This window comes from Mastacembelus armatus, chromosome 15 (assembly GCF_900324485.2).
Source record: "Mastacembelus armatus chromosome 15, fMasArm1.2, whole genome shotgun sequence".
NCBI lineage: Eukaryota > Metazoa > Chordata > Actinopteri > Synbranchiformes > Mastacembelidae > Mastacembelus > Mastacembelus armatus.
In genome coordinates this window covers 17,307,512-17,333,898 of record NC_046647.1, presented here as the reverse complement: position 1 = coordinate 17,333,898, position 26,387 = coordinate 17,307,512, and the positions used below count along the sequence as shown (strand labels likewise).

The following is a 26,387-nucleotide window of genomic DNA, read 5'->3' as shown; positions in this document are numbered from 1 at the left end:
TTATTTGCCCCCCACGTCACATGTCAAACTGCAGTTGCAGCCTGACACCTAGTGGTCAAACCGCGCATGTACATCAGGGTGCACACATTACATTATCATCATCACCACACCCAGAAAATCTCAGGCGATGATTCACGGATGAGAAATACAAAACGTGTCTCCCAGCAGTCAGATGCTCACTTTTGATTCAGAAGGATGAATTGTTAAATTACCAAACATGACTGGAGGAACAGTGAGCGGTGTAATGCTGCGAGAGTCCAACAGATGGCAAAGTCTGCCCAGTTTACAGAGTGACACAGGCCTTACCCTTGGACAAGGCCACTCTTTGGACGGTGTTTACCACATTACACCACATGAAGTAGTAAATCATTGAGCTCTAAGACCATATTTCCACTAAGAGGCTGACACATCCAGTAAAACCATAAACATGTAAACAGCAATAAGGCATTGTATATAGGCTGAACTGGACACTATGCCTTTTATTCATACTGCAAAAATGAATATGTCGCTAATGTGATGAAATGTTTCTGTGTTCAGGCTATTGGGGTTTCTACAAAACCCCAGGCCTAATATGGCTCCTGAGGCTTAGGCCAGATCTGGTCTAAATCTGAGGGACACTGTTCCAACTGTGTGCCTAACTGTTTTCTACTAACGACAATAATAAAGATCAACAAAGAGAGGGAGGGAGAGAGAGTCCATCCATCCATCCATTCTTCCTTCCTGGTGGGAGGTTTGAGATGCGCTGCGCAGACCCGTCCGCTACCGACGCATCTTCCTGGCCTGCCCCCCTCTCTCTCTCCCTGTCTCAGTCTCTCTTTCCTCCTTGTCTGTCTGCTACTAGCCGACCTGAAGGGAAGTGCACAAAGCCACTGAGGAATCTGGCGTGTCGGCTGGGCCCTGCGCGCGCTATGTTGCGGTAAAAGGCCGCTGTTTGCGGTGTTTACGGGGGATGTAGGAGAGGGACAGAGGCACCGCTCTCCGCAAAGGACCGCGCCGTGTCTGCGCTGCTTCTGCCCAGCCTGCTACATCGCTGAGCGGCCTGCGAAGCAACCAAGATGTCGACCAGAACGCCATTGCCCACGGTGAACGAGCGTGACACCGAGAATGTAAGTGCTGCTACACAGAGACACCGGTGTGGTACCGGAATAGCAATGACCGGGGACTCGGCTGTTTTGCGCACTAGTCGGTGCAGGTTTATGACACCGCTTTTTCCTTAGGGGGGGGATATAGTTTGGCAGAGCGACTCTACCAATGAGCAGTTTGGCGTTTTTTCCTCACTTCTTTTCTCCTGTGATGGAAATAAAAGCACGAAGGCGAGAATTACCCAGAATAAAGGTGCATTTCGGTTATGTCTGCCCCAGTTTCTGTGCACACAATGAGGCTAGCCTCAACAACGCACTGCGTCAGCGTGCTGGCTTCAATGCTACATGGCCGGACTTGAACATTAACCCTGAGAATTAAACGTTGCTCCACTCGTGCGACTGGGGGTATTTTCTAGTCCGCGACATCAATATTTAGGGAGGGTGGGGGAGGACGGTGCCCTACTTTTCAGTGGCAAACGCTTGGTAGCATCGCAATGTGACCATCCATCACCTACCGGGCCCTGTCGTCACTGCACGCTCGGTGCTGAGGAGGAGGGAGCGTGTTATTATTCACCGCTCTGCTGCCACGACACTGATGAGCTGAGGCATCACAAAGAAATGTACTTATTAACCAGCCAGAGGAGGAAGAGGAGGAAACAAAAAGGTTTCTCATCCTCTCCGGTGTGAAGGAATGTTTACGAACGACGCAGCTTCCCGCTCCCCACGCGCACGCAGAAGATATTTTAATAATAAAAATTAAAACCTCTTTTTTAAAAAAAAAAAAAAAAAAAAAAGTCATCCCGAATGAGCGCTGCTGTGTGTGTGCGCGTGCGTGTGCGCGTGTGCGCGCGTGCTGACAGGCGCTGACATATCTAGGTTTATCTGTTTGTCCCTTGAAATGAGATGAGCCACAGACTAAAGTCTCCTTGTGTTGGGTTATGTAGTGAAAACAGCAGGAAGCAGTATTTTAAAGATTGCTATCATATTTTAAATATATATAGTTGCTTTATTTTTAAAATGAAATAATAATTCAAATGAAAATATGCATAAAGTTAAACCTCGATGTTAACTTCACAGGACAGTGTCAGCTCTGTGTTTGGTAATGCAGTGGTTTAGGGGACTGCTAATGTAACTAACAGTATAATGCTGCTTCAGGTCTCACAGACATAGACTGACTATTAAAGCAGCCCTGGCAGCAGCCAGCCCGGCTAGTCTCTCTGTAAGACAACAGCATGCAGCCCCAGGGCCCACTAGCAGCATCTGAACTGCATTGCATAACAGCTTATTACTCAGAGGGTTGAGTGGCTTTTAGTGCAGTAAAATAGAAGAAGCTCTTTGCTGGCTTTCTTATTTTTACACGTGTGTCTGTGTAGGTGTGAGTTATTATTTTTTTTTATGTCTGGCCTCCCTGTAGCTGTAAAGTCATTGGTTGGATGTTAATACATGGGCGAGTGAAACAAACTTTGCGTTAATTAAACACTAGTTCTCCTAATCACCTGCCTGTCCAGATGCTCCTCTGTTGATTTAGAGAATTTAGAGCCAGGCCAAGTGTGTGTTTGTGTGAGCATGCATGTGTGGCTGAACGATGAGCTGGCCATATGACAGATCTGAGTAAAAGTTAGTGGAAGGAGTTAAGGTCATTTTAGTGTTTCTATTTACCAACTGCAAATAAAAAAAAAAATATAAGAAGGATTTCTCTTTGCACACAGTGTGACACAGTGGGTGTAACCCAGAGACTTCCCTTAGAAGTGTTTGAAACCTGCAGCGTAGCTCTCCCTCTGTCAGGAGGTAGGCTCACTGAGGTGATACGCACCCTGCAGGGTGTAGCGTTTCCCCGGTGAAACAGGAGCAGGGGAACCTGGGTAACCAGACTAAGGCTTTATTCTGTGGCCGGGCGTGGTGCTGAGGAGCAGAGGCTCATGAGATCTCTGACCTGGACTGACATCAGCAGCTGTTGTAGAGAGGAGGAAGCAGAACAAAAGAGGCTACGTGTAGTCTCTGCCAGTGCTGTGCTTATGACAAGCTGTTCCTAATTCACCTTCACATGCCATAGCACAGGGACGCGTGTTGTTATCTGTGGAGCCAGTAATTGTTAGAAACCATGACTCTGCTCTACACATTGTGAACATATTTCTAAGTTAAAACAGTTCACTTCCTTTTGCTATCAGATCTTACGAGGCTGATTAGGTCTTTAGGTTAGGAGGTTAAGGAGTCAAACATTGAAAGGAGAGAACCTGACTCTCCCTGGACTTGCTAGAGGGTTACTTCTGTGTAACAATATTTGTGTGTTTGCTCAGGCACATATCTGAGTCTTAGTTAATGCATTGTTTGTATGTGTCCAACCAATTTACCAAGAGGAAGGGCCCTATAACCTTGAAATACTAAGTATGCCAAAATACTAGTATTGGTGTCTGTATAAACCAGAGTTCCAGACAAGGAATGAGGTTTTTTCTGATCTCCACACTTTCCTGCAGCATTCATCGGTTGATGGCTTTGTTGAACCCCCAATTCCACCAACAAAGTCTGCAAGTCGCCACAGCCTTCCACGATGTCGCAACTCTTTCACCTCCACGGAGGAGTATCCCCATATCGGCAATTACCGCCTCCTTAAGACTATCGGGAAGGGGAATTTTGCCAAGGTGAAGCTGGCACGACATGTCCTGACTGGACGAGAGGTAAGACAAGTTTTTATGTATATTTCCTAAACCCTTTATGTGTTACTGTTTTGACCATATTGAATGATTCATCGTCAAACCTACTCACTAAGCCTCACTTTAGGTGTACATGTTAACAAGGCGGCAGCTTATTACTTTCATTATTGATCAGTCAGAAAATATTCAGAAGTTGACAGTTGCTTGTTTTATCTGTCAAAAACTCAAGTTTATTGAACTTACTTATAAAGAGAACAAAGAAAACCTTCAAATGTTCACATTTAGGAAGTTTGGACCAGTGAATTTTTGGCATTTTTGCTTAAAAACAATGTAATTCTCTCTCGTTAGATAAGTGATGAATTGTAAACTAATTTTAGCTGTAGCAACAATGGAAACGAGCTCACTTGAAAGGAAAAAAGCTAGAATACAAAGTGTACTTGGTCTTCTCTGATCTGTGGATGTCAACTTACATTTCTCTTGCAGTTATGACTTTGTAACAATTTTTACAATTTTATGCATCCTTACAAATCATGATAGCATAGTGCCTATATTGACTTACATAATCAGCTTGAATGCAGGAATTTTAAATGAGAGATATGGATTTTTTTTTTGCCTGCTTCAAGTGAATGAATAATCTTCTGTCATGACAGTATTATAGTTGAGCATGTTAGCTCTCCCTGACAGGTCAAGTCAAGCTCTTTTTCTTTATATCTCTCCCCCTCTGTCTCTCACACACACACAAACACACACACACACACACACACACACACACCCTCCCTCCCTCTCTCTCTCTCATACACTGCTGACCTGTCAAACTGATAAACGTCCTGCTTTGGTGTGTTAGTAATTAAAGCTCCTGTTTCCTTAAGGAGAAAACAGTGCCTTGCGATCTGTTCACTGCCTTGAACTCAGCAGGGCCCACAGCACTCGCTGACAGCCCTGATTCACATCAGATGTCCACCCATGTCTGTCATAGCCACTTGCATCCTTTAATCCTCTAGGTTTTATTATATGCCTGGACATATTTGTTCCATAATTATTCTCCTAAGTGAAAACGGTAAAAGTTTGATCCATTCTGTGTCCTTTAGTGCTAATGTTAAAAAAGGCTTACTTGGTATGGTGCCCAATGTTTGCTGAGAAGGTCAGGCGTGCTTTGTGTGCCTGAGTGCCTTTGCTGGCTCATCAGAATGCAAAGATATGGATCAGAGTGAGGGAGGGAACAGGTGGAAAGAACATAACCCAATAAAAACGAAGCTATCTTAGCTTGAGCCTAGCTAGTCTGCAGCCAGCAAAGGTTTTGCACACAGTTAAAAAAAAAAAAAAAAAAATAGTTTAGTGTTGTTGTCAAAAATCAAAAGGTAGAGCAGTGGTCACTTCTAGGTAGCAGTGTCCTCTCTCTATAGAAGAGGATGAGGACACACTTCACACTCACAATAACGTCAAAAAATTGTGAAAAATTCTTCTCACAATTTCCTTAAAGTCAGGATGATCAAAGGTTATGAAATAAATGTCTCTGTATACACAGGTATACATTGATGGATGATGTGTGTTCATAGTATATACACTTTATCTCAACATACATGTGACAGGAAAAGAATATTATGTATATGTACATTTTATATATATTCTTACTACTGTTATAGTATTGATTTTGAACATTTCACCCAGTGCTTGTACTACTCAACAAGCATAATTTTCCTCTCTTTGTATGACACATGACCTTATACTCTGCTGAAATAGCTTCCCTTAGCATGCAGAGTGCATGACCCTGTTGTTATAGGAGAAAAATGCCACGGAGGGAAAGAAAAGTGCAGTAGAACATATAAATCATGGAGGTGATGCTAGGACTATGATTCCCCTCCATGTCCTCTGTGTGAATATTCACGTTTCAGGTTTTATATGCGAGCACATTCTCAAGACCTGTATACGATGAAGAGCATATGGCACGCGTGTTACAAAGCACTGAATAATTAACAGTGATACGTTTTATCCTTCTGTCACTGTGGAACTGAATTATTCACCCTTAAATCCATTATGGAGGGGACACACAGTCACCCACATGTGCACAAATATTCATATATGATGCATTGCCATCTACACATTCATTAGATCTTTCAATCTCAGGACAAAAAGACAAGTATTGGTAGTGAAGTGTAGAGGAAATGTAATGAATACATCTGAGTCATGCAAACGGAATAGTAGAAGTAGGAACAATAGAGTGACACATGAGCTCCAGCACCTGCACGCACACATCAGCACACACCAAGACATACTGTACATGCCTGCGTGTTGTCCGTTACAGGGAGAGAGGGACAGGGAGAGGGGGAGAGAGAGAGGGAGAGCGCAAGGGAGAGAGAGAGAGCGCGAGAGAGATCTGTCTGTACACCTGCCCACCTAAGACAAGCTGCAAATAGACACCACCTGCATACTGCATGTCTACAGACACAGCAGGCCTCTCTGCAGTATTTGACTCCACTCTCTCTTCTCCCTGCTAAGACTCTGTTCCTTACACAGCCACTACAGTGGTGTCATTATAGAGTTTAGCCTTTGGTTTTGGATGAAGTTAAATGTCTTAGCAACTTGTAAGTGCTAGGGAAACCCAGCTCAGGATGAATAACATGCATTCTCTCCATCATGACTCTGCATTTGCTTTCTCATTTCCCAGTTAACAGGCTGCTTGGGATTAGAGTCAGAATCTAGATCCAGTGAAGCTTATTAAAATCTCATAAGGCCAGAGTCACAGCAATGCTGTTCTAGTAAATATTGCTTTCATGGCAGCGTAAGGCTTACAGTTGGCAGGATGACAAAAAAAAAATTTTTTTTTTTGAGTGTGGTCTTGATAGTCCCATGATACAACACATGGAGATTAAGCTTTTAAATCCATAATATAATAAGTTTCCAGCTAAGTTAGGTTAAATATAGACAGAAACTAAATTGAATTACTGTTATTATTGTATTATTTATAGTGTGTCATGTTCTCAATAGAGGATTTCCTCTATATTCTACAGTACCTTAACTTTCCTTATTGGGTGATTTATTTCTTCCTTTTTTCAGGCATCTGGCTGTGACTGGCTCATTATTCAAGTAGCTCCTCATTTTTTGTTGTCAGATGCGTAATGTAACAACAGGCTCCCTTCACGTCAACACTACACTAAAAAGAATCCAGACATTTTTGTATGCTGATGTTTTTGATTATATGTCACTTATAGTATCCTACACTACCAAACTCAAAACACACAGAACATTTCACTGCAAAGCATTACTACAGTATAAAACAACTTGCATCTGTGTTTATTTTCTGTCAGCTATTGACAATAAACATATGCATGTTTGAAGAGTCTGGACTGGTCTTGTGGCCTTTGGAAGCCGTGCATCTCTGAAGTGGTTTGGACCAATCAACCAGCCATTTGATCAGACCACAGACTCAGTACTGGCGAGATTCATGTTTATTCAACCATTCTTAGGTCTGCATTTATAAAAAGCCCATGTATCTTTATTATATTGTAAAACTGCTCTGTCAATTGCTTATCAGCATAATGCATGGGCTTACTGGTGAGTCTGCAGCATGGCTCAGTTAGTGGCTTTGTGAAAGCTGCTGAGCTCTCAGAAAGTGAGGGCAGCAGGTCTGTTTCAGTCTGCACTTTGGGGTGATTATTGAGATGGATGGATCAAACTGCTGCCTAGCAAGATCTGCCAAGTCAACAGTAGATCACTGACCTGCAGAGTCATATATACCAACACTGGCTGGGCTGCCAAACAGAGACAGTTTACTTTAGTTGCTCCCTGCCTGTCTGTCTTGAGACTGTGTGTTGATGAATTTACATATACATCTTCATCCTCATGAACCAATACATATTTCTGTTTTTATTACAACTGATCAAATTTTCATCTCTTCAAAGATTTAAGGTGTATCTATATTGAATACATCGATTCAGCTGTGACATGTTTTGACAAAACCACCTAACAGGAGAATAGTGACATAATGATGGTTCATTTTAACACTGGCTTTCAATGTACAATCAAATCGAAAATATAAAGCGATAATTAGTTTTGACATTTTGGTTGTCTATCTCCTCCTGTCGTCCTCCTCCATTGTCTTTGTGTCTCTTCCTTTTCTAATTCTAGGTGGCGGTGAAGATAATAGACAAAACCCAGCTGAATCCCACCAGTCTGCAGAAGGTGAGTCTGTGTTTTATGGCCACATGGTAACATTAATGTCTTGATTACAGTGCTCATGGCTTTTCCATGAGTCATTCCTGAGTTCTTGCAGCTCTGTTTTATTGCTCTTTGAACCCAGGATGTGCCATTTTACATAATGTAATCAATGTAGTCAGGAGAGACCACAAGACTTGTTTAATCCCCCCCCCCCCCCCCCCCCCCCCCCCGCTATCATCCGCTCTCAACTCTCTGTTGGTTTGTGGTTAGGAGCAGCTAAAAATACCTCTGCCTGCCTGTTTGTCACTTACCCTTGTCTACCAGTCATAACCAATTACAACAAAGGGTTTAGGGCCGTTTCCTGTTTACTGAGTCCAAATCCAGCTCTTTTTGCTGATTAAACACACACACACACACACACACACGCACGCGCGCGCGCGCGCGCACACGCACATTCATTCTCATACTCATACAATCCTTGTTCTAGATCTGACCATGTGGAATGAGAGTGGTCACAGCTACATTATGAGCCAGCATTGCCTACTGTGAATCTAAAAACAGTGCAAGTGTACAGCTGGATTTCTTTGTATTGTCATGACACTACTGTAGCACTGCTCACCACTGCTGCTTTTTTAATTTGGGTATATAAATGAATTAAATGCTAAGCAACTGCTGTGGTGACTCATTTTAATAATGGACCATTATAACCCTACATAAATGGCAGTTGATTTCTTGATGTTGCGTGTCTGTAAGCCACCTGGGGGAGAAAATATTGCTGCTGCAAGCATTGTAATGACTAAATAATTACAACAATTAGTTCCCAGAATGTCTGCCATTATACACTGGTCTGAATGGGGATGAGGGGGTGAAGTTGGTGACTACTGGAGGAAATGAATGCTGGGCTAATCGGACTATAATTTTAAAGGGCTAATCTGAGACACGATTTGGTTTTTGCATAGATCTGTAAAGCAAGACCATCTTCAGGGCATCGGTGGCACAATCGTTTCCACATTGTTCTCCAAACAAAACACATCTATAATTGACTTGGACCTTGCAATTCTTCAGCCAATCGGTGCGAAGACGCTATGAGAATTCAAAGCCTTCATTTCTACACTCATCTAAACTGACTGTGATACATTGCACTGTGCGAGCTCAGGCTACTGCGTGGTTTTAAATCTGCACACATGCAGTGGAGTATTGAGCATTTAGATGTGTGTATGACATTAAGAGTCTGAATATAAACCGGCTCTGATCTCACTGATTTGGGTCTTGTCTAGGTCATGAGTGGTTGCACGCCTGATGGTTGTTCGGGTTGTCCGCTGCCTGGTGACGAACGTAGCAGGGCAGACATATCATGTGAGACGACAGACCAATCAGGATCTCTTTGATCAATTATTCAGTGGCCCTTTGAGATGTCAGCTGCAGTAGACCTGAGAGGGTCAATAAGGAGAAGGGCTATAGCTTTTGCTTCTTATGGGATATGAGTTATTGACATAAAAGCATGCATGTACATGTTGCTTGTACATGTGCATTCATGTGTTTAATATGTTTTTTTGTATCTTTATCCAAGTGTAGCGATGTCCATATCTCTGTGTGGAGCTTATATGTAGTTGTATAGGTCGTGTACTGTAAATTGCTGTAATGCTATATGGAAGTGCCATCTGCAATGCAGAAGCTTGTTTTATAATGCACCAGTTGTCTCCTGGATTGAATCGATTGCCTCATTGACCCAGTGTGTCCTGTGCCTTGTGAAAGCTCTACTATAGATGCATTAAAGGGAACCTCCAACTTTATTCAGGTTTTGCTTGGTTGCTCTTGAGAGATTTTACTGGCTGAATAAAGACTTGATGTTTGGGTAAAACTAGTTAACCAGTTAACTCCAGCTAATGGAGTTTTTCAGATCAGATGGCTTGAAGATAAAACAAAAATTAGTTTTTTCCCTCCAACAAACTTTTTTTGGATTATTTAATATCAACATAAATCTTTCTTTTGCTTGGAAAATCCTCGTTGGTACTGTCAACAGGTTTGGTCTTCAGTGATGTCAAAACTGTTGCTGGCATCAGAATTTTAGCCTTTATGCTTTGGCTGCTTGTTTTGTTAGGGGGATTTCTATTTTCTACGTTCTCAGTGTCTCTGTCTCTTTCCTCTAGTCCCATCATGAACCTTATCCTGGAATAGCAACAAGAATATTTAACACTGGATGAAAATTTTAAGAAGGAATGTTCAAATTCTGTTTTATGAAGCCGATTTCGACCAAGCACAGCTTGTTCAGTGATAATTTGATTATGCAACAGTGTACAGTTTCATGTTAAAAAGTTCTGTATAGCTGACCAGACTATTTCTAGAGATGAATATAAACAGCAGAAGGACATAATTATTGGTTTAGTGACTCAGGCTTTTTACAGGCATGAAGAGTAGAAATTGAAGGATTCTCTCTTTTATTTTTGACCCTGTTTGTTTGTCACTGTGGGTGAGCAAGGTTTGAGAGATCTGATTTGGCCACATCACTCCTCCACTCACTGTTAACGGCGGCTCTTTCATGTTACTCTGTCAAAATGCCACTGATCTCCCTTTATGTTCTCAGTGGAGCTAGGCTGTGTGCACACCATCTGGCCATGTAGGCACAGCCAGCGCTCTGACAGATCGTATACAATCACACACGAAAGCCTGTATGACACATATATATATACACAGGAGATTCTTCGGTTTATGCAGACGGCTCTAGCTGGCAGAATCTCAGTATTTTCAGTGTTTCAGTCACAGTTTGGCAGCATTTTACACATGTATGTATTCCTGTACCTGTGTGCAGCCATATGGTTTTTTTGTGTATATGCAAGCATTTTTTGCATTTTTTTTTTTTTTAATCACTTATTTTTCTGAGCTTATCATTGTGAATCTGGTCTTTCCCCTCTTAGCAGAGGGCAGAATGACTCAGGAGGTTATAATGAAGCTGTGTCCTGTTCCTTTATAGGCCACTAGTGTTTTCTGCTCTGGTGCGACTTTGTGGTGATTTCAGTTTAACAGGAAATGAGGTCAGCGGAGCATCCAAGGCACACCCTTAGATCCACTACAGGAAATGCATCACATGTCATCTGTGGTCAGAGATGTTGACTCTGTCATGGTTTTTAGGCATTTTAGGCCTAAAATAGGCCTCTCCCTTAATCCGCTCTTTCACTCAGCAAACACTTTGTTCATCCCATCATCCCATTGCTCTCAGTCTCTTTTGAATCTGTAATTATGTGTTTTCCCTTTTCATTGTTGTCAACAAAAACTTCAGTAAAACACTAAAGGTGGTACAGTACATTGTGGTCAGACATGCTGCCATATATCTGCTTGTTACAAACAAAATAAAACCTTAGTGTTAAAATGCAACACACATTCAGGTTTGGAAAGGTGGAGCCATTTGGCTTGTGACGCAAAACAGGCTGCAGAGAGAGAAGAGAGTAAATGAAGCGAGAGAAACACTGGCAGCTCAAAACCTAAAATTTCTTTTCTTGACATGTCTCAGGGCCACAGTGCTAACATCACTCAGATATATCACATCTGTGTGATGGATGTTTTCTGACTTTTAAGGCAACCTCAAGCATTCTGAAAAACATCCCCTGACTCTGTGTATTTAGCACAAGTTGCAAAATGCCCATCATGGGGTCAAGCTCTCTTAATGGCTGTTGTTTGTGACTCTCTTGCACCTGCTACTCTGGATTAGCCAATGAAATACTGTCAAGCCCATGAGCTAGAGAAGCTTTGGTCTTGTTCAGATGAGTGGAATGTGATTAGACAGACAGCACTGTTGTCCAAGGTGAATCATAATACAAATTAGATGTTGAGGCTGCTAAAATATGTGTGGTTTTTGTGGTTCATGCATATAAAGCTCTGCACTGAACTCTGCTACTGAGTTGTCTCTTAGTTTTGTGGATAGTGAATAATAAGTAGTCCATCTTTGCAGAAGCAGAGAGAGACATGTCTGCCTTTTCTGGTAAAGGTTACATCGGGAGTTGGGGATAGGACAGGGCAGTGTGCCTGTCAATGACACTTTCAATCCCTGTGTCTGCCTGTTTGTCTGTCTTTTTGTCTCCCTGTCTTTCTTTGACAGACAGCAAGCATCGGTTATTTACTGATACGCAGTTTTAAAGTGCTATTTGTGCACATGAAAACATGCACGCACACATTCATTAGAGGGATGAGGGCTTCCAGCCTTCCAGGCTACTCATCATATCAATAATCTCCATGTTGAATGAGCAGCTGTGCTACTGTGACTGAAATAGTCCAGCCAGTTCCTGTAAGTGTTCCCAGTCTGATATCTGCTGTTCTGTTCCTTTTGCATGGGGACTGCTGTAATTAAGGCTGGTTTGGGAGTCTGGGTGCCCCTGGGTGACTGAAAGTAGGTCACTGGCACAGACTACTGAGATTCAGGCGCATTGGAAACGGTGTGTTTTCATGTGTGTAATGCTCATTTTGTTTTTGCAGCTCATTTTCGTCAGTCACTATCTCAGTTAATCAACTGAATTGACCTTTCTCACTTGTTTTAGTTTAAAAAGTTGTACTGCCTCAAAGAAAATTTGCTCCAAAAATTCACTGCCCTCTGTCCTTGTCCAGAATCACCTGAAAAACTGCTTCATGGCATGCTGTGGATCTCCTTTTTGCCTGTAGATATTATTGATATTAAAACTAGTCTGGATCAAAGATTGCAATCTCATTATCTCCTGTCAGCCTCCATGGTGGCAGCATCCCTATTGAGCTTGTATTGACAGGCACTGTTTGCTGTTGTTGTTTTCCATCGCCTTTCTCAGATTTGTTCTAATTTTTGTTTCCAAGTGGCTGCATGTGTGCTTCCCATGTGAGGGGCTTTAGGGCAATGACGCAAACGAGAGAGAGAGAGAGGCAGGGAAGGAGGCAGAGATAGGAAGAGATAAAAGATTTAGATAAAGCACGGACTCTTTACGCCACTCATTTGCCACAATAAAGAATTTCTATCTTGGCAGACGTGTCACATGTTAAATCTGTACATTATCTGAAGCTATGACTTATGTCTTTATTCTTGTGCACTGCAGGACATCTTCTGGTCATTATGTCAGTGTGTTTCCACTCTAATTGACTTTGTTACCATGGGGGAACCTCTCAGGCCAACACAACAGCTGATGAATATGGAACAGGATTTACCACACAGGACACAAGCTCTTTATTCTGAGCCGCTCAGGAACTGAATGTTTTTGTAGACGAAAACATGGTCTCATAACAAAGTTAAACTCTGTATGTGAAAAGATTATTTTCAAGAGTTTCATATAACAGAAACAGATTACTTAAATAATCTCTGTTGGAAATAAGCAAGCAAATCACAAATATATCACACATATGTACAACCTGTCTCTCAGTATCAGTGTTGCTCTCAGCCCAAGCCCTTGGTCCATCAATACTAAAAAAAATACAAAAACAAACCTATAGCTAGAAAGGGCAATTTTCTGTAAACATTACTCAAATATGAGTAAATAACGTAAGCTTTGGTTACAGAGTTTACGTATTAGGAGGAAAAATCTTTGGTTTTATTAGGCTACTCTTGTTGTTGTCTTGTTGTTAGGGATTTTTTTGGATAATAATAAAAATATGGAAGCCTTATACTTTAAACTCCCTGCAGCAGCTCTGTATGCTGTGTTTGTGTGCTGGGACTAATGAGAACAGAGGTGTCAGCAAGACATAAAAAGAGAGGGAGATGAGCAAGTAGAGACAGGGACTAGAAGAAGATACCTGCATGTTAATTGAGCTGGGCTGTAGCTGAGAGGTCCCATCAAGTCAGGCCTGCTCTCACTGGTATAATGGCTGATTTTGATGTCCTTGAAATACTATGTCAGTCAAATGTTTTGACTCATACATTGTTTTTTTTTGTTTTTTTTGTTTTTTTTATTTTATTTTCTACACTGTAGATTAATACTCAGGGCATCAAAGCTGAAATAACACATGTAATTATGTAGTAACCAAAAAGCAATTGTAAACACAATATGCTTTAATTTTTATGTTCCCCATAGTAGCCAATGTTTTCTGTTTTGATAGCAGTTTTGCTTGCCCTTGGTATCCTCTCAGCCAGCTGCATGAGGAGGTCACCTGGAATGTTTTTCATTTTGAGGGAGTCTTCACATGTGTTAAGCACTTGTTAGCTGCTTCACCTTCATCCTGTGGTTAAACCCATCCCAGGCTGGGTTTAGGTTTGGTGTGTTTTGGGTCATTGTGCTTTTGGAAAATGAATAATGGTTCCACTGTGGGAAAACCAGATGTGATGGTGCATCTCTCCGTACATTGTGTTTACCATACTGGTTTAAGTTTACAGTGTCTTGAAATCTGCATAAATTGCCAACAGTGTCACCAGCAAAACAACCCCACACCATCACATCTTCTGCGTGCACAGTGAAAACCACACATGCCAACACAATCCGTTCACCTTCTCTACATCTCACAGACACGTTGCTTGGAAACAGAAATCTCAAATTTGGACACATCAGACCAAAATACACATTTCCACTGGTCTGATGCCCAATCCTTGTGTTTCTTGACCCAAGCAATTTTCCTCTTCTTATTGGTCTCCATCAATAGTGGTTTCTTTGTGGCAACTCCACCATAAAGGCCTGATTTACAGTCTCCTCTGAACAGTTCCTTTTGAAATGTGTCTGCTACTTGAATTCTGAGGAACCATTGGGGATTTCTGAGTCTTGGTAACTGAGTTTCAACTGAGTCTTTAATAGGTTTTGTGACTGCATGTGAGGAAGCCTTCAAAGTTCCTGAAAATTAACATGTATTAAAATTAAAGCATGCACACACTGATATATATACACACACATACTTGTAAACACTGCTAGTCAATCATTCTTTTAAAATTTGGCATGTTCAGTATTGACATGTAAAGTAATTGTCTTGAAAAAAGATGAGATGAAAGCATCACTCAGGACGTTTTTGGTGAATTCGAGTGCTCTGTAAATAGCACTAAAAATCTGTGTTCTGTCTTCGGTAGCTAAATCTCAGTCGAGTGAGTGTTGAAATGTAATGCTGAAACTCAGCCTGAGCACAGCACGACTGGGAATCAGCAGAATGTAAATGATTCAACAGCACCTCTAAGTGGCAGCAGGAGCTCATCTGACATAAACAGTCACGCCCAGAGTGAGGAGAAGCGTTTTTAAATTATTATGACTGAATGTGCTCCCTTCTGACTTTACACTGAGCTGTTACACATGCTGCTCAGAGAAAATAGACTGGAAGATGTAATTTTCCTTTATGGAGGTTTCTCCTAAGACTGGATAGAAACTTTTTTCCATTTGTAGTAGAGGGGGTTTTGTCAACTTAAACCTTATTGAAGAGCTCAAATTGTGCTACATGTTATTTTGTAGAACTGCAGAATTAATGTACCAGTATCATTTTGCTGCTCTTTTTGGCATGTCCCTGTTAAGATGATTATAGTAGACAGCAGATGCCTAACTGGCTCTCAGCCTATGTCCTGCTACTCTGCAGTGGCTGGTTGTCTGTGATGCAGCTGAATGGCTGCTCGGATGGCCAACTGGCCGACTGGCTGGCCTGCAGCCTGTCAGTGGAGTTGTAATTCTGCTCCTTATCAGTGTAGGGCAGGGTTTAGTGTGCTGTTGTCACTGCATAGGTCATATTACATTATACAGAACAGTAGTCTCATCATCCTCAGAGTGTAATCCTGTTTCAGAAATATCCACACTTTGGAGTTTATTGGGACACAGTTCCTTTACCCTAATCAGCTCCAGTAACATTTTCCAACTCTGCCTTCGTCACAGAGACAGAGTTGATGCATGTTTTTGGATGCATTAACGATTCCTCTGTGTCCCAACAGCTCTTCAGGGAAGTGCGAATCATGAAGATACTAAATCATCCTAATATAGGTGAGTCCAGAAGTTTCCCAGTTGAGAATGATATATTTTGTATGTCTTCAGTGGGATCCTCTTATATCTTGTTCATTTATCTGTATTTTTCCCAATAAGAGTATTACCAATAGAAATTTCAATTTCTAGAAAATAGATACCATAAATTAAAGTGCAATCCAGTTTGTTTCATACCTCTGCCTTCTTCTCTTTCCCTTTTCCCACCTTATCCTTCAGTGAAATTATTTGAGGTGATTGAGACAGAGAAGACACTTTATTTGGTGATGGAGTATGCCAGTGGTGGTGAGTTGATGCATTAATGTATGCCCACTAAAAGTGTGACATTTGGTTGATTTTGTGAGTGTATTCCTGCTTATTTCCACGTCATCAGTTGCAGAGCAATTTAATGCACCTGCACACAGACAAAAACACTGTCAGTACTGTATCCCAAGAGGTCATGTAAGTTTAATTTGCATCTAATGCAATATTCATCACAGAAAACTCTTGCTCTTACAAATCTATAACTGTAGCTACTCTACTTATCTCAGATACTCAGAGCATACCATTTGATGGATGGTTACTTCACAGCCAACATGAATATATGATTATGTTAACCCTGATATAAAGATAATATAAAATGGTGAAAACGTGTTGATTTTTAGTTGTATATTCAACCTTCCAGGGGAAGTATTTGACTATCTAGTGGCTCATGGCAGAATGAAGGAGAAGGAAGCCAGGTCCAAGTTCAGACAGGTGAGTCATCGACATTGCAGCACTCGCACCTCTGTCGTCATTCATGCACCGAGTTCAAGCTTCATCACCGACTGCAGAGGAGAGATGGAGCATTGTCAGAAAGAATAGGGGGTTTAGAGCAAATTCCTTTTTGATGCTGCTCTGACACCTAGTGGTGCTAAAAACCCAACATGACGTCTACAGTACAGTAGTTTATACATTTCGTAGTCTTTTTTAATGTATACCTTGAGAATGAACACATTTAGAACATTTCTCTCTTTTTTTTTTTTTCTAATCTTAGTTTTATTCAATGAATCATAAAATAGTGCTTGATATTTTTCAAATCCACGATGAACATATTTAAAATCCCTCGTGTTCTCAGATGACTCAGAGGAACAGTGTGTGACACAGTGTGGGGTGTTTGTGTGACTTTGTGTGTACAGATAGAAAAGAGAAAGTGTTTATGTGTGTGGCTGAGTGCAGGCAGGTGGGTGGCGTCTGTCAAAAACAGTGTTTTTTCAGCTTGATTGATACTGTAGCTACTCTGGCATATGTTTGTGAAATTCCCCCGTCAACTGCCATGGCAACTGTTGAATGTTTAATTGCATGAGAAATGCTATTCATAAGCCTTAGATAAAGAATTCAATAGAAGAGTGATGCTCAAACATTTTCTGTCATGCCGTTCTTTTGCAAGCAGGAAAAAATGCCATGTCCCCTGCCCTGCTAAACCAGCTTTAGTCAATCTTTAGGCCCACCGTTTGATGTTTCTATTGGCATGATGCAAGGTGAACTTTAGCTGCCAGAGATTTTGTACTTACAGTTCAAAATCAAAGCTTGCTGACTGGATAATGAATTCACTTAGTATAAAAACCTGTGAAAAAATGTTGTGCACTTCTTCGCTCTTTCATCATTCACTGAATGAAGCTTCATTATAGACTAAATGATTAATCAAGAAGCTTACTGGCAGATTAATTGATAAATCCTGCATTTTTATATATTTTGTACATCTGACTTTATTTTCAGTTTAAGGAGCTAGGGTGGTGCAGTGGTTAGCACTGTCATCTCACAGCAGGAGTGTTCCAGGTTTGAATCCCATTTGAGCCTGAAATCTTTCTGTGTTGAGTTTGCATGTTTTCCCTGTCTACGTTGGTGCGCCATCTTCCTTTACAGTCCAAAGACATGAAGATTTGGCTTAGGCTAAGGGGGGACTCTAAATTGTCCATAGGTGTGCATGTGAATGAGTGCTTGTCTCAGCCCTAGAATATCTGTCTCCTTCCTTTTGCCCAATGCCAGCTGGACTTGACTACAGCCCCCTTGCATCCCTGGATGTGCCAGGAAAAGGGGTAGATAATGAATGGATGGATCTATGTAACTATAGTACTATGCTATGTAAATAGGTTTTAATACTTAATATACTGGTTATGTCCTGTAATGTGTGTATTTGTGTTACAGATTGTGTCTGCAGTGCAGTATTGTCACCAGAGGAGGATAGTACACAGGGATCTAAAGGTAAGGGTCTCAATGTTTTCTTGCTGATGCACTCAGCAAGTGCATCAGGCAGTATATGTTGAGAAAAACCCTCTGTACTTATGTTCTGTCAGTGCTGATGACTCGACAACCTACGCTGTGATTTTTCCTCTCTCTCCCCACCCCAGGCAGAGAACCTGTTATTAGATGCAGACATGAACATCAAGATAGCTGACTTTGGCTTCAGCAATGAGTTCACTTTGGGCAGCAAGCTGGACACTTTCTGTGGCTCTCCCCCATACGCTGCTCCAGAGCTCTTCCAGGGAAAGAAGTATGATGGACCAGAAGTGGATGTCTGGAGTCTTGGGGTCATCCTCTACACTTTGGTCAGCGGATCACTGCCCTTTGACGGGCAAAACCTAAAGGTGTGCACTTTCACACTCCTGACTTTGAGATGTGTTATTGTTTATGTGAATAGAAACCGAGCCTTATTCAACTCTTTCTGATAAACATTCCTTCACTTTTATGTTGCATCTTCAGCCATAATTCTCTTCCAAACTCTTTTTTTCTTTTTTCCACACAAGTATTGCTGCATTTTTCATGTGTCCAACTGATTGCCACACCACAAAGCCTTTTGGGGTGTTTTCTCCACTTATGTGATTCATCACATCTCATCCTTCTCTATAATGGCAGATTTGAGGGGACAGGTATAAGAACTTTTGCGTTTAGACAGATTCGGAGGACATCTACAGCCTAGCTCATTTGAAATACACATAACCTTTAAATGCATCTTTTAAAATAGAGTGAAACAACACATCTGCCTCTGTTGCATGGGGAAAAAATTGATGGTCCCTGTAGTAAGCGCAATAATACATGCATGCATCAAAATATATGAATAATTCAGCTTGAGTCTGACTGCATAGACAACAAAGAAAGTGCAAAATGAAGTGCTACAATTTGGTGTTTTACCAGGTTTCTTATAGGTGAGATATAAACTGAGGCTGTTTTAACTGAGTTAGTGTTAATTTTTTAATGTGTGTCAAACCAAACTAGGTTACTGGAATAACCAAATGAAAAGCGGAATTTCCTGCATTTATTGATGAGACACTGTAGAGATTAATTCACGCTGCTTTAATATTGCAGCTGTTTGGAAGTTATTTCGTGAAGCCACAGTGAATGCATCAAATCACAAAAAATGGGAATATTCTACATTTGGTCATTTTTAATGCATGTTCAAAGCTGGGCTGAGTCTTCTTAAAGCTACAGGTATGAATATTTTATATTAAGAACTGATCATGTGACTAAATATAATGTGAAAGGGCCTGTTCAAGCTGGCGAATTGAATCAATTCTAACCTGGTTGTGCTATTTCCCTACCTCGACAGTTTTTAAGATGCTTTCAAGACATTGTTTGGTTGTATGGCACACAATATTTTGGATTCATCCTTAGCAAAGACAAAGACATCAGCAGCTAAAGAGATATTTCCCTCAGGTTTTAATTTTGGCCAAGACACAGCTACATATAAATGAGTGATTACTGGACCTACATACACCAGTTGGCCGGGAACATCACTCTAAATGAATGCTACTGTTTCCCTTGTATCTGCTGGATGATTGAATAGGAAACTGTTTGCCAACACGTTTGCCATAATAACTTCAAGCAGCAATCATGTTGTTTCTTACAGCTTCATCCACTGCCCCCAGATGGCCATAAATAAATAAATAAACACAAAAATAATCTTTTGTTGCAGATCTGTGCTGCTGATTTCTTATTTGGTGACATCTCTGCTGGTGGTTTTGTATGTAGGAGCTGAGGGAGCGGGTCCTGCGGGGAAAGTATCGTATTCCTTTCTACATGTCCACAGACTGTGAAAACCTGCTGAAGAAACTACTTGTGCTCAACCCTGTGAAACGAGGCAGTTTGGAGGTATTAACAGCATTTGTGTTGCATTTGATTTTTACAGTTATTTGTTCTCCATTCAGAAATGTTTTTTATAGCAGCTGGGTTGCTGTCGACCAGACAACCCTAATGATTTGGAGCGTGATTGTTGTGCGTCATCTGAAAGCACATAATTGCTACTGGTGTTAATTATGAACCAACAGACCACTTCAATTTATAATTTGTCAGATGTGGATTTGAAAACATTATTCATCTCAGATCAAAAAGTGGCCTTACATAAATCTTCATTAAAGTTTGTTATTGTTGATTGATTGAAGCATTTAGAAATAATAAAACAAAATTGTTATTTGTTGTAAATTGGTATTTGCAGAAGTATTGTAAAAAGAAATTGATTAATTTAACAAAATCCTTCTGCATTGTACTTTCACTCCATGTTCAGTGGGATGGAGCTTGAGTCTTTTGGAAATAATATATAGTTGTCAGTTCATTTCACACTCAGTCGATACAACCTCTGCACTCAGAACCAGGCTGAAGGTCAATAGTAAAGATTTCTCCACTAATAATAGCAATTGATCGTGCTGTTGTTCAACCCTGGATGAACTTATCAAAAAAGATTTCACAAAGAAGCCATTCATTTCTCTGTTCTGTTGTTTGCCTTGTACTCTGTACAATTACCAAAAGTCATGACTAATCATCTTCCAGTGAGGTATTATTAACTGAAATCACTGTTGAATACACTGACATACACAAGTTCTGTCTTGTTATTTTTTTTGTTAGCAAATCATGAAAGACCACTGGATGAATGTGGGTCATGAGGACGAGGAGCTAAAACCTTACATCGAGCCTGAGGCAGACTTCAATGATTCATCCAGAATAGGTGTGTGTGTGTGTGTGTGTGTGTGTGTGTGTGTGTGTGTGTGTGCGCGCGCGCGCGCGCGCGTGTGTGTGTGCGCGCGCGCGTGCGTGGGCCTGTGTCTGTCATCTAGAATATGTCATGTCTATGGCTAGCTGATATATATTGACTTCTGTCAACCATCAGAGCTCATGGTGACCATGGGTTTCCCTAAAGATGAGATTACAGAGTCTCTGCATGGCCAGAAGTATGATGACGTCATGGCCACCTACCTGCTGTTAGGCAGAAAAGCTCCAGAGGTCAGTTTGTTTGCCTTACATCATGTCACCTTAACACTATCAGCAATGGTTAATACACTGACCACATCTCTTATCCTGTGTCTATGTATTTCAGTTTGAGGGAAGTGAACCCCTGACAAACAGCATCCTGGGTCAGCGACAGAGACCAACTAGCGACATCAACAACAGTTCTAGCATTTCTCCTGCCCACCCCAAGGTCACACGCAGCATCTCGGCCAATCAGAAGCAGCGTCGCTACAGTGATCATGGTGGGGATGATGATGGTGGTGGTGGTGTCGTAGAGAAGCCAAGTAAAGTAACCTCGTCCTTCCCAGCCCTGAGAGTGCTGCCGGCTGTGTGTTGTGTAGGAGGAAGCTGCTTTTAGTCATTGAAGATTGGCCATGTAATCAGATATGTTATCCACCCAGCTGAGCTCTACCAGATGAGTACAATAAGTAAAGCACATTTTCATAAACTGTATATTTATATGCACAGATCAGTGACAACAACCCTGGTTGTCTAGCAGCTTCCTTCTATGTCATGTGGGGCCATTGTGTTTGGCGCCATCTGCTGGCTAGCTGCTTCTCTGCAGCTTCCTCAGAAACAGCACCTGCATGAGGAGGGAACAGCTTTGCTTTAAACCTGCTCACCTTGGCTTCTGTAACTTTTCAGATTTATGAAACAAAATTTTGCAGATTATAATGCCTGACAGATTGGAAATCCTTGCTTCTAGTGGCTTGCCTGACAGTACTGTAACAAAGACACCATCCTTGTCTGTTCTTGTTTGTCTTAAAGTCCATTATATTGGGACTGTAGAATTGATGATGTCCTTGATGGGACATATGTAAATCTGTTCCCATATTTGTGCTTGTCCTAGTGGGTCCATCTGTGCCCCCAGCAGTATCGTATACAAAGCGCAGCCAAGCCCTAAGTGTGGAAAGTGACCACAGAGAAGAGTGGGATGGAGCACGCCGGCTGGAGCTCAACACTTCAAAAGGAGACGTTCCTGCTTCACCTCTGGGTGTGCCAGAGAGGAAGAAAACTACAAGTGCAGTTGGGGTGAGAAAGTAGAGGTCACACTCACATGTCTGCATACACATAAACAAAGAGGAGAAGGTGTGTCCATAATGACAGAAAAATTTATATTGTAGAAAAAATTACAGTGTTAGATGATGTTCTTTACCAAATTCCTCAGTGACTTAAGCCATCACATTTTGCTAATAGTTTATTTCGGTGCCCACACAAACAGACCAATGGATCAATGACCCGCAGGAATACATACGTGTGTGAACGATCCTCGACAGACCGCTATTCTGCTATTCCCAATGGCAAAGACAGCAGGTAAATGAACATTCACACTCAAATACAGGGTGAGATTTTGCTTTATATGTTCTCTGTGTTTTTTGGTCTGTCCTAACCCCCTTTACATTGCATTACTCTAATCACATTGTACAAATGAATATGTTTCAGTGAAATGTCTTAATCCCCACATGCTAATTCCCTTGATCCTCAGTTTAACTGAAGTGTCAGGTAGCACCCCATCAACTGCAATGAGCTCTACACGACCTCGTCACACCAAGTCCATGTCATCTTCAGGGCATCCTTCAAAAAGCACGCTGCCCCCGATCGATGACAACACAGAGCTTAAAGCCAGGTAAACACCCTGATTCTGCCATCATCATCTGCAGTAACAGTGGCTAAAACACAGTCGTGTGTGTTTAATATGTCAGAGCTACTTGTGGTGAAGATGTTGGTAATGACAATATGAAGTTACACTTAGTGAGCTTGCTGAATTTAAGACCTCTTCTATAATGTCTGTTTATGTTGCAGCTCCTCACCACGGGGCCCCTCCACTTCTCCCTCTGCGCACAGTATTAGCACTCCAGAGAAGAACCGTTTCCCCCGTGGTACCACAAGTCGCAGCACTTTTCACGGAGCTCAGCTCAGAGATCGGCGTAGCGCTACCTACAACGGGCCCCCAGCTTCACCCACACTATCCCACGATACAGGGGCTCTCGCTCAGCAACGCAGGGGCACCTCCACTGGGATCATCAGCAAGATCACTTCCAAGTTTGTCCGCAGGTCAGTGAAGTGGCTGCACAAAATATACATTAGGTTATCGTTAGCACTTCTTGCACCTAATGGTTCAAGTATTCCTTTTGGTAGCCATTGTGAAATACATGTTGCAAACGTTTAACTGAGAGTGTCACATCTTCTTTACTCAAAAACCAATGGAGTCAAAAGCCTCAATGTGCTACTTTCTATTGCTAAAATGCCTAAAGTATTGTTATTTATGAGCTTGTAATATAAATAGTCAGTTTTGAAGGAATTGCTCTTTTTCTACAAGACAAACTCTTGGATGCCATTTTATGTCTGAACTCGAGATCGTGATATTAGTAATGGATCTTTGATTAATTAGTAATCTTACCCAATTTCATTTGCGTCAAGTTTTTACTCTAATTAGGGAAATGTCAAGTTTAGTTTTTTCAAAGATGGATGACTGGTCGTTTGCCCATATTTGCTAATTAGCAAAAAACACATTGTACAACTGATGGAGATTTTTTACAGGTATTTATTCAAAAGTCAAAATAGTGGACAAACCTAAATTTAGACTAATGTCTAAAAATGGTTAATGTCAAGCTGCCAAGTATAACATGCTACATTCTCAGAGAGCAGCAGTCAATCCTAGACTGCATAAATAAAATTTGACTTGACTATGTTGAGATCTTCTGTTTATCTTCAGAGTGCATGTGTAGACATAAAACAACCATCCAATGTTTTGTTTCTCTGTTGTCTCTGATTAGGCTTAAAGAGGAGTAAAATTCCTCCAAATCAAAGTATATAAATTAAATGAAGGAATACTTGATGCAGCATGTTCAAATTACTTAATGCAAACTTTTTTCAGCAGTGAAAAAAGGAAAACACAACCATCCCTCCCTCTTTAAAACAGCTAGGCTACTGTCTGCACTCAGCCCTTAGTGCTTATTAAACATTCAGCTGTTACCCTATCCTGTCAATATGACAAGCAAGGGATAGAGCTTCCTCATCCATACAGCAGTAAGCTCCTTGTGTCACCTTCATTCTGGCCCACCTGGTAGAGGCTCACGCTCTCTCTCCTTTTCTCCCTGCATAGAGCTCTGTCTTTCAGGTCGACCCGGAGGTAGGAGAACACGCTTGCTGCACCTGTGCCCCCAAACAAATAATATTAATAATAATAATAACGTCTCTGTGCCCACTATGACCTTGGCCCGTGTTTCCTTAACCCCTTATGTACTTGCCCACTACACCACATCCTTGCCTACTGACACCTATGTTATGCCGTGTATTTCCTTCCCTTGTGTCCACTGTCTTGAGAACAGACCTCACGGCTCACCAGCTTTCCCTGTACTAAGCCACGATATCTGCTTCTCAAATTCCTGGCTTTCCTCTCCTTACTCTCCCCCATCTTCCTGCTGAGCTGAAGAGAAAAGATCAGGCAAATTATGGAGGCCGGATCAAAGGTTTAGCACCACTTTTCCCCTCCTGTAAGATCAGTGGGGATTAAGGAAAGGTAGCATACAGTAGACATAGGATGCATTTGGTTATTGTGAAGGAGCAACGATATTATGTGCCTCAGTAAATCACAGTCACCTCCATTGTGTGCTGAACCCTGCCACCCAGGAGTATGGATTCTATCCTGGCATGCCTGACAGCCCTCTCTGTGTCCAGTCATGATGGGGGTGGTGTTGGTTAGTGGGTGGGGGAACACATATTGACGTCAACTCATGGGAGTAACAGTGTATTTCTGGTTTATTTCAGGGTGCCTAGTGAGGGAGAGGCCAGTGCCAGGACAGAAACCCCAAGGTGAGAATTTGATTGAGACAAAGATTTCACAGAGAACCGGTAACCATCCTCTGCCTCCTTCAACGTCTCTCTCCGTCTTTCCTTCTCTCTGCTCTCTCTGTCGTCTTTTTCTCTTGCTGTAGGAGTGCATCCGGTGATACTAAGGAGGATGGTGGTCGGGACTCTAAGCCTCGCTCGCTGCGTTTCACCTGGAGCATGAAGACCACGTCCTCCATGGAACCTGCTGAGATGATGAGGGAGATCCGAAAGGTTCTGGACGCCAACAGCTGTGATTATGAGCAACGTGAACGCTTCCTGCTTTTCTGTGTCCATGGCGATGCTCGCCAGGATAATCTGGTCCAATGGGAGATGGAGGTGTGCAAGCTGCCCCGCCTTTCACTCAATGGCGTGCGTTTCAAGAGGATATCGGGCACGTCCATCGCCTTTAAGAATATCGCCTGCAAAATTGCCAACGAGCTCAAACTGTGACAGCAGATGGAGTCCCAGTCAGTCTTTGGTGAGCTCTGGTTACAGTCTCATCTCATCACTGGATTAGTGTTGACTTACAGGACAAAATTCAGCACTGATGGTCCTCACCACGCAGAATCAGGGTGGATTCGGCTGGTAACGTGCAATACTGGCCACGAATGTACTGTACAGGGTAGTGGATCATAGCGATATCACAAGGTGTAACCTCTGTGATGGAGAGATAGCAAAAACAGCTAACCCCCGCCCTCCTTTTTTTTTTTTCATCCGTCCAGCCCTCTGTCTCTCTCTCATCAGCCCGCTGCTCCTTGTAATGGGACACATTCATATAACACATGCAGTATGCAACTGACGATGACCATCCTGCAATAATGTTTTCAATCTCTTTTCTAAACGCCTACTACAAGATTTACTCTCCTTGCTAAATAACCATTAAAGTTACTGAAAGCTAAAGCAGCTGCTTTTCCACCTGTGTTAAGTCAGTATATAGATCAGGCTGGAGCCCATACTAAAACTATGTAAAAAGAGAATCGTACTGTATGCATAACATCTGCAGGTACTGTATTGTATATTGATTTTGAGTTCTGTACAGGATTTTATTGTCAATACTGTCTTTTTTCATGGAATTTGAGTTTCCTAATATAATTGATGTCTCTTAGAACATTATCCTTTCGGTCTGTGAGTTTTTTTAATTCTTTTTTTAAGAGCCACCATTTGAAAACAGTGTTTTAAATTTTATTTAAAGAGCACTAAATTATTTTGTGTAATATTGAGGGATGTGTTCCCTTGCCTTTTATGTTCTATTTTCTTTGCCTATGTTAAAAAAAAGAAAACATTCAGTTGCACCATATTGACTTGAGTAGTAACTTCAGTTAAAACTGAAAAGTGTTCACTTTATTTTCTCTCAGCAGTAGGTAGGTGATTTGGAGACCCTGCTGCAATTGCACAAGTTTTCCAGGGTGATGTGTATGAATATGAGAGTATGCACCTGTATTTCTTTCATGTTAGTTTGGTAGTCCTCAATTACAAAAAAAAAGCAGGTTTTAAATTGGTTTACTTTGGAAAGCTTTGGGCAGGGTGTCTTCGGCCAGAGATGC

At 41.7% G+C, this 26,387-nt stretch overlaps 1 protein-coding gene across 3 annotated transcripts; it reads left to right on the top strand.

The window, feature by feature from the left end:
- Positions 1-793: 793 nt before the first annotated feature.
- Positions 794-26,110, top strand: LOC113131787 (serine/threonine-protein kinase MARK1). 3 transcript variants are annotated; one of them, XM_026309456.1, is made up of 18 exons: positions 794-1,106; positions 3,557-3,757; positions 7,859-7,912; positions 15,726-15,774; positions 15,991-16,056; positions 16,436-16,506; positions 17,938-17,994; positions 18,141-18,377; positions 19,759-19,878; positions 20,629-20,728; positions 20,891-21,003; positions 21,098-21,251; positions 21,860-22,041; positions 22,232-22,323; positions 22,496-22,636; positions 22,813-23,064; positions 24,781-24,825; positions 24,948-26,110. In XM_026309456.1, exons 1-18 carry the CDS (start codon positions 1,056-1,058, stop codon positions 25,291-25,293), a joined length of 2,331 nt encoding a protein of 776 aa, XP_026165241.1. In that variant the 5' UTR covers positions 794-1,055; the 3' UTR covers positions 25,294-26,110. The 3 variants fall into 3 exon arrangements, with proteins under 3 accessions (XP_026165241.1, XP_026165240.1, XP_026165242.1); XM_026309455.1 differs by having other exon boundaries at positions 21,098-21,293; XM_026309457.1 differs by lacking the exons at positions 20,629-20,728; positions 20,891-21,003; positions 21,098-21,251; ... (4 more) ...; positions 24,781-24,825; positions 24,948-26,110 and having other exon boundaries at positions 19,703-19,787.
- Positions 26,111-26,387: the final 277 nt, after the last annotated feature.

What these genes read in the sequence shown, in the direction of transcription:
- LOC113131787 (XM_026309455.1), top strand. Translation starts at nt 1,056, where the DNA reads ATGTCGACCAGAACGCCATTGCCCACGGTGAACGAGCGTGACACCGAG. An exon ending in CCAGGTCCAAGTTCAGACAG is followed by an intron (nt 16,507 to 17,937) that starts GTGAGTCATCGA and finishes TTTGTGTTACAG; the next exon opens with ATTGTGTCTGCAGTGCAGTA. An exon ending in CCCAATGGCAAAGACAGCAG is followed by an intron (nt 22,324 to 22,495) that starts GTAAATGAACAT and finishes CTTGATCCTCAG; the next exon opens with TTTAACTGAAGTGTCAGGTA.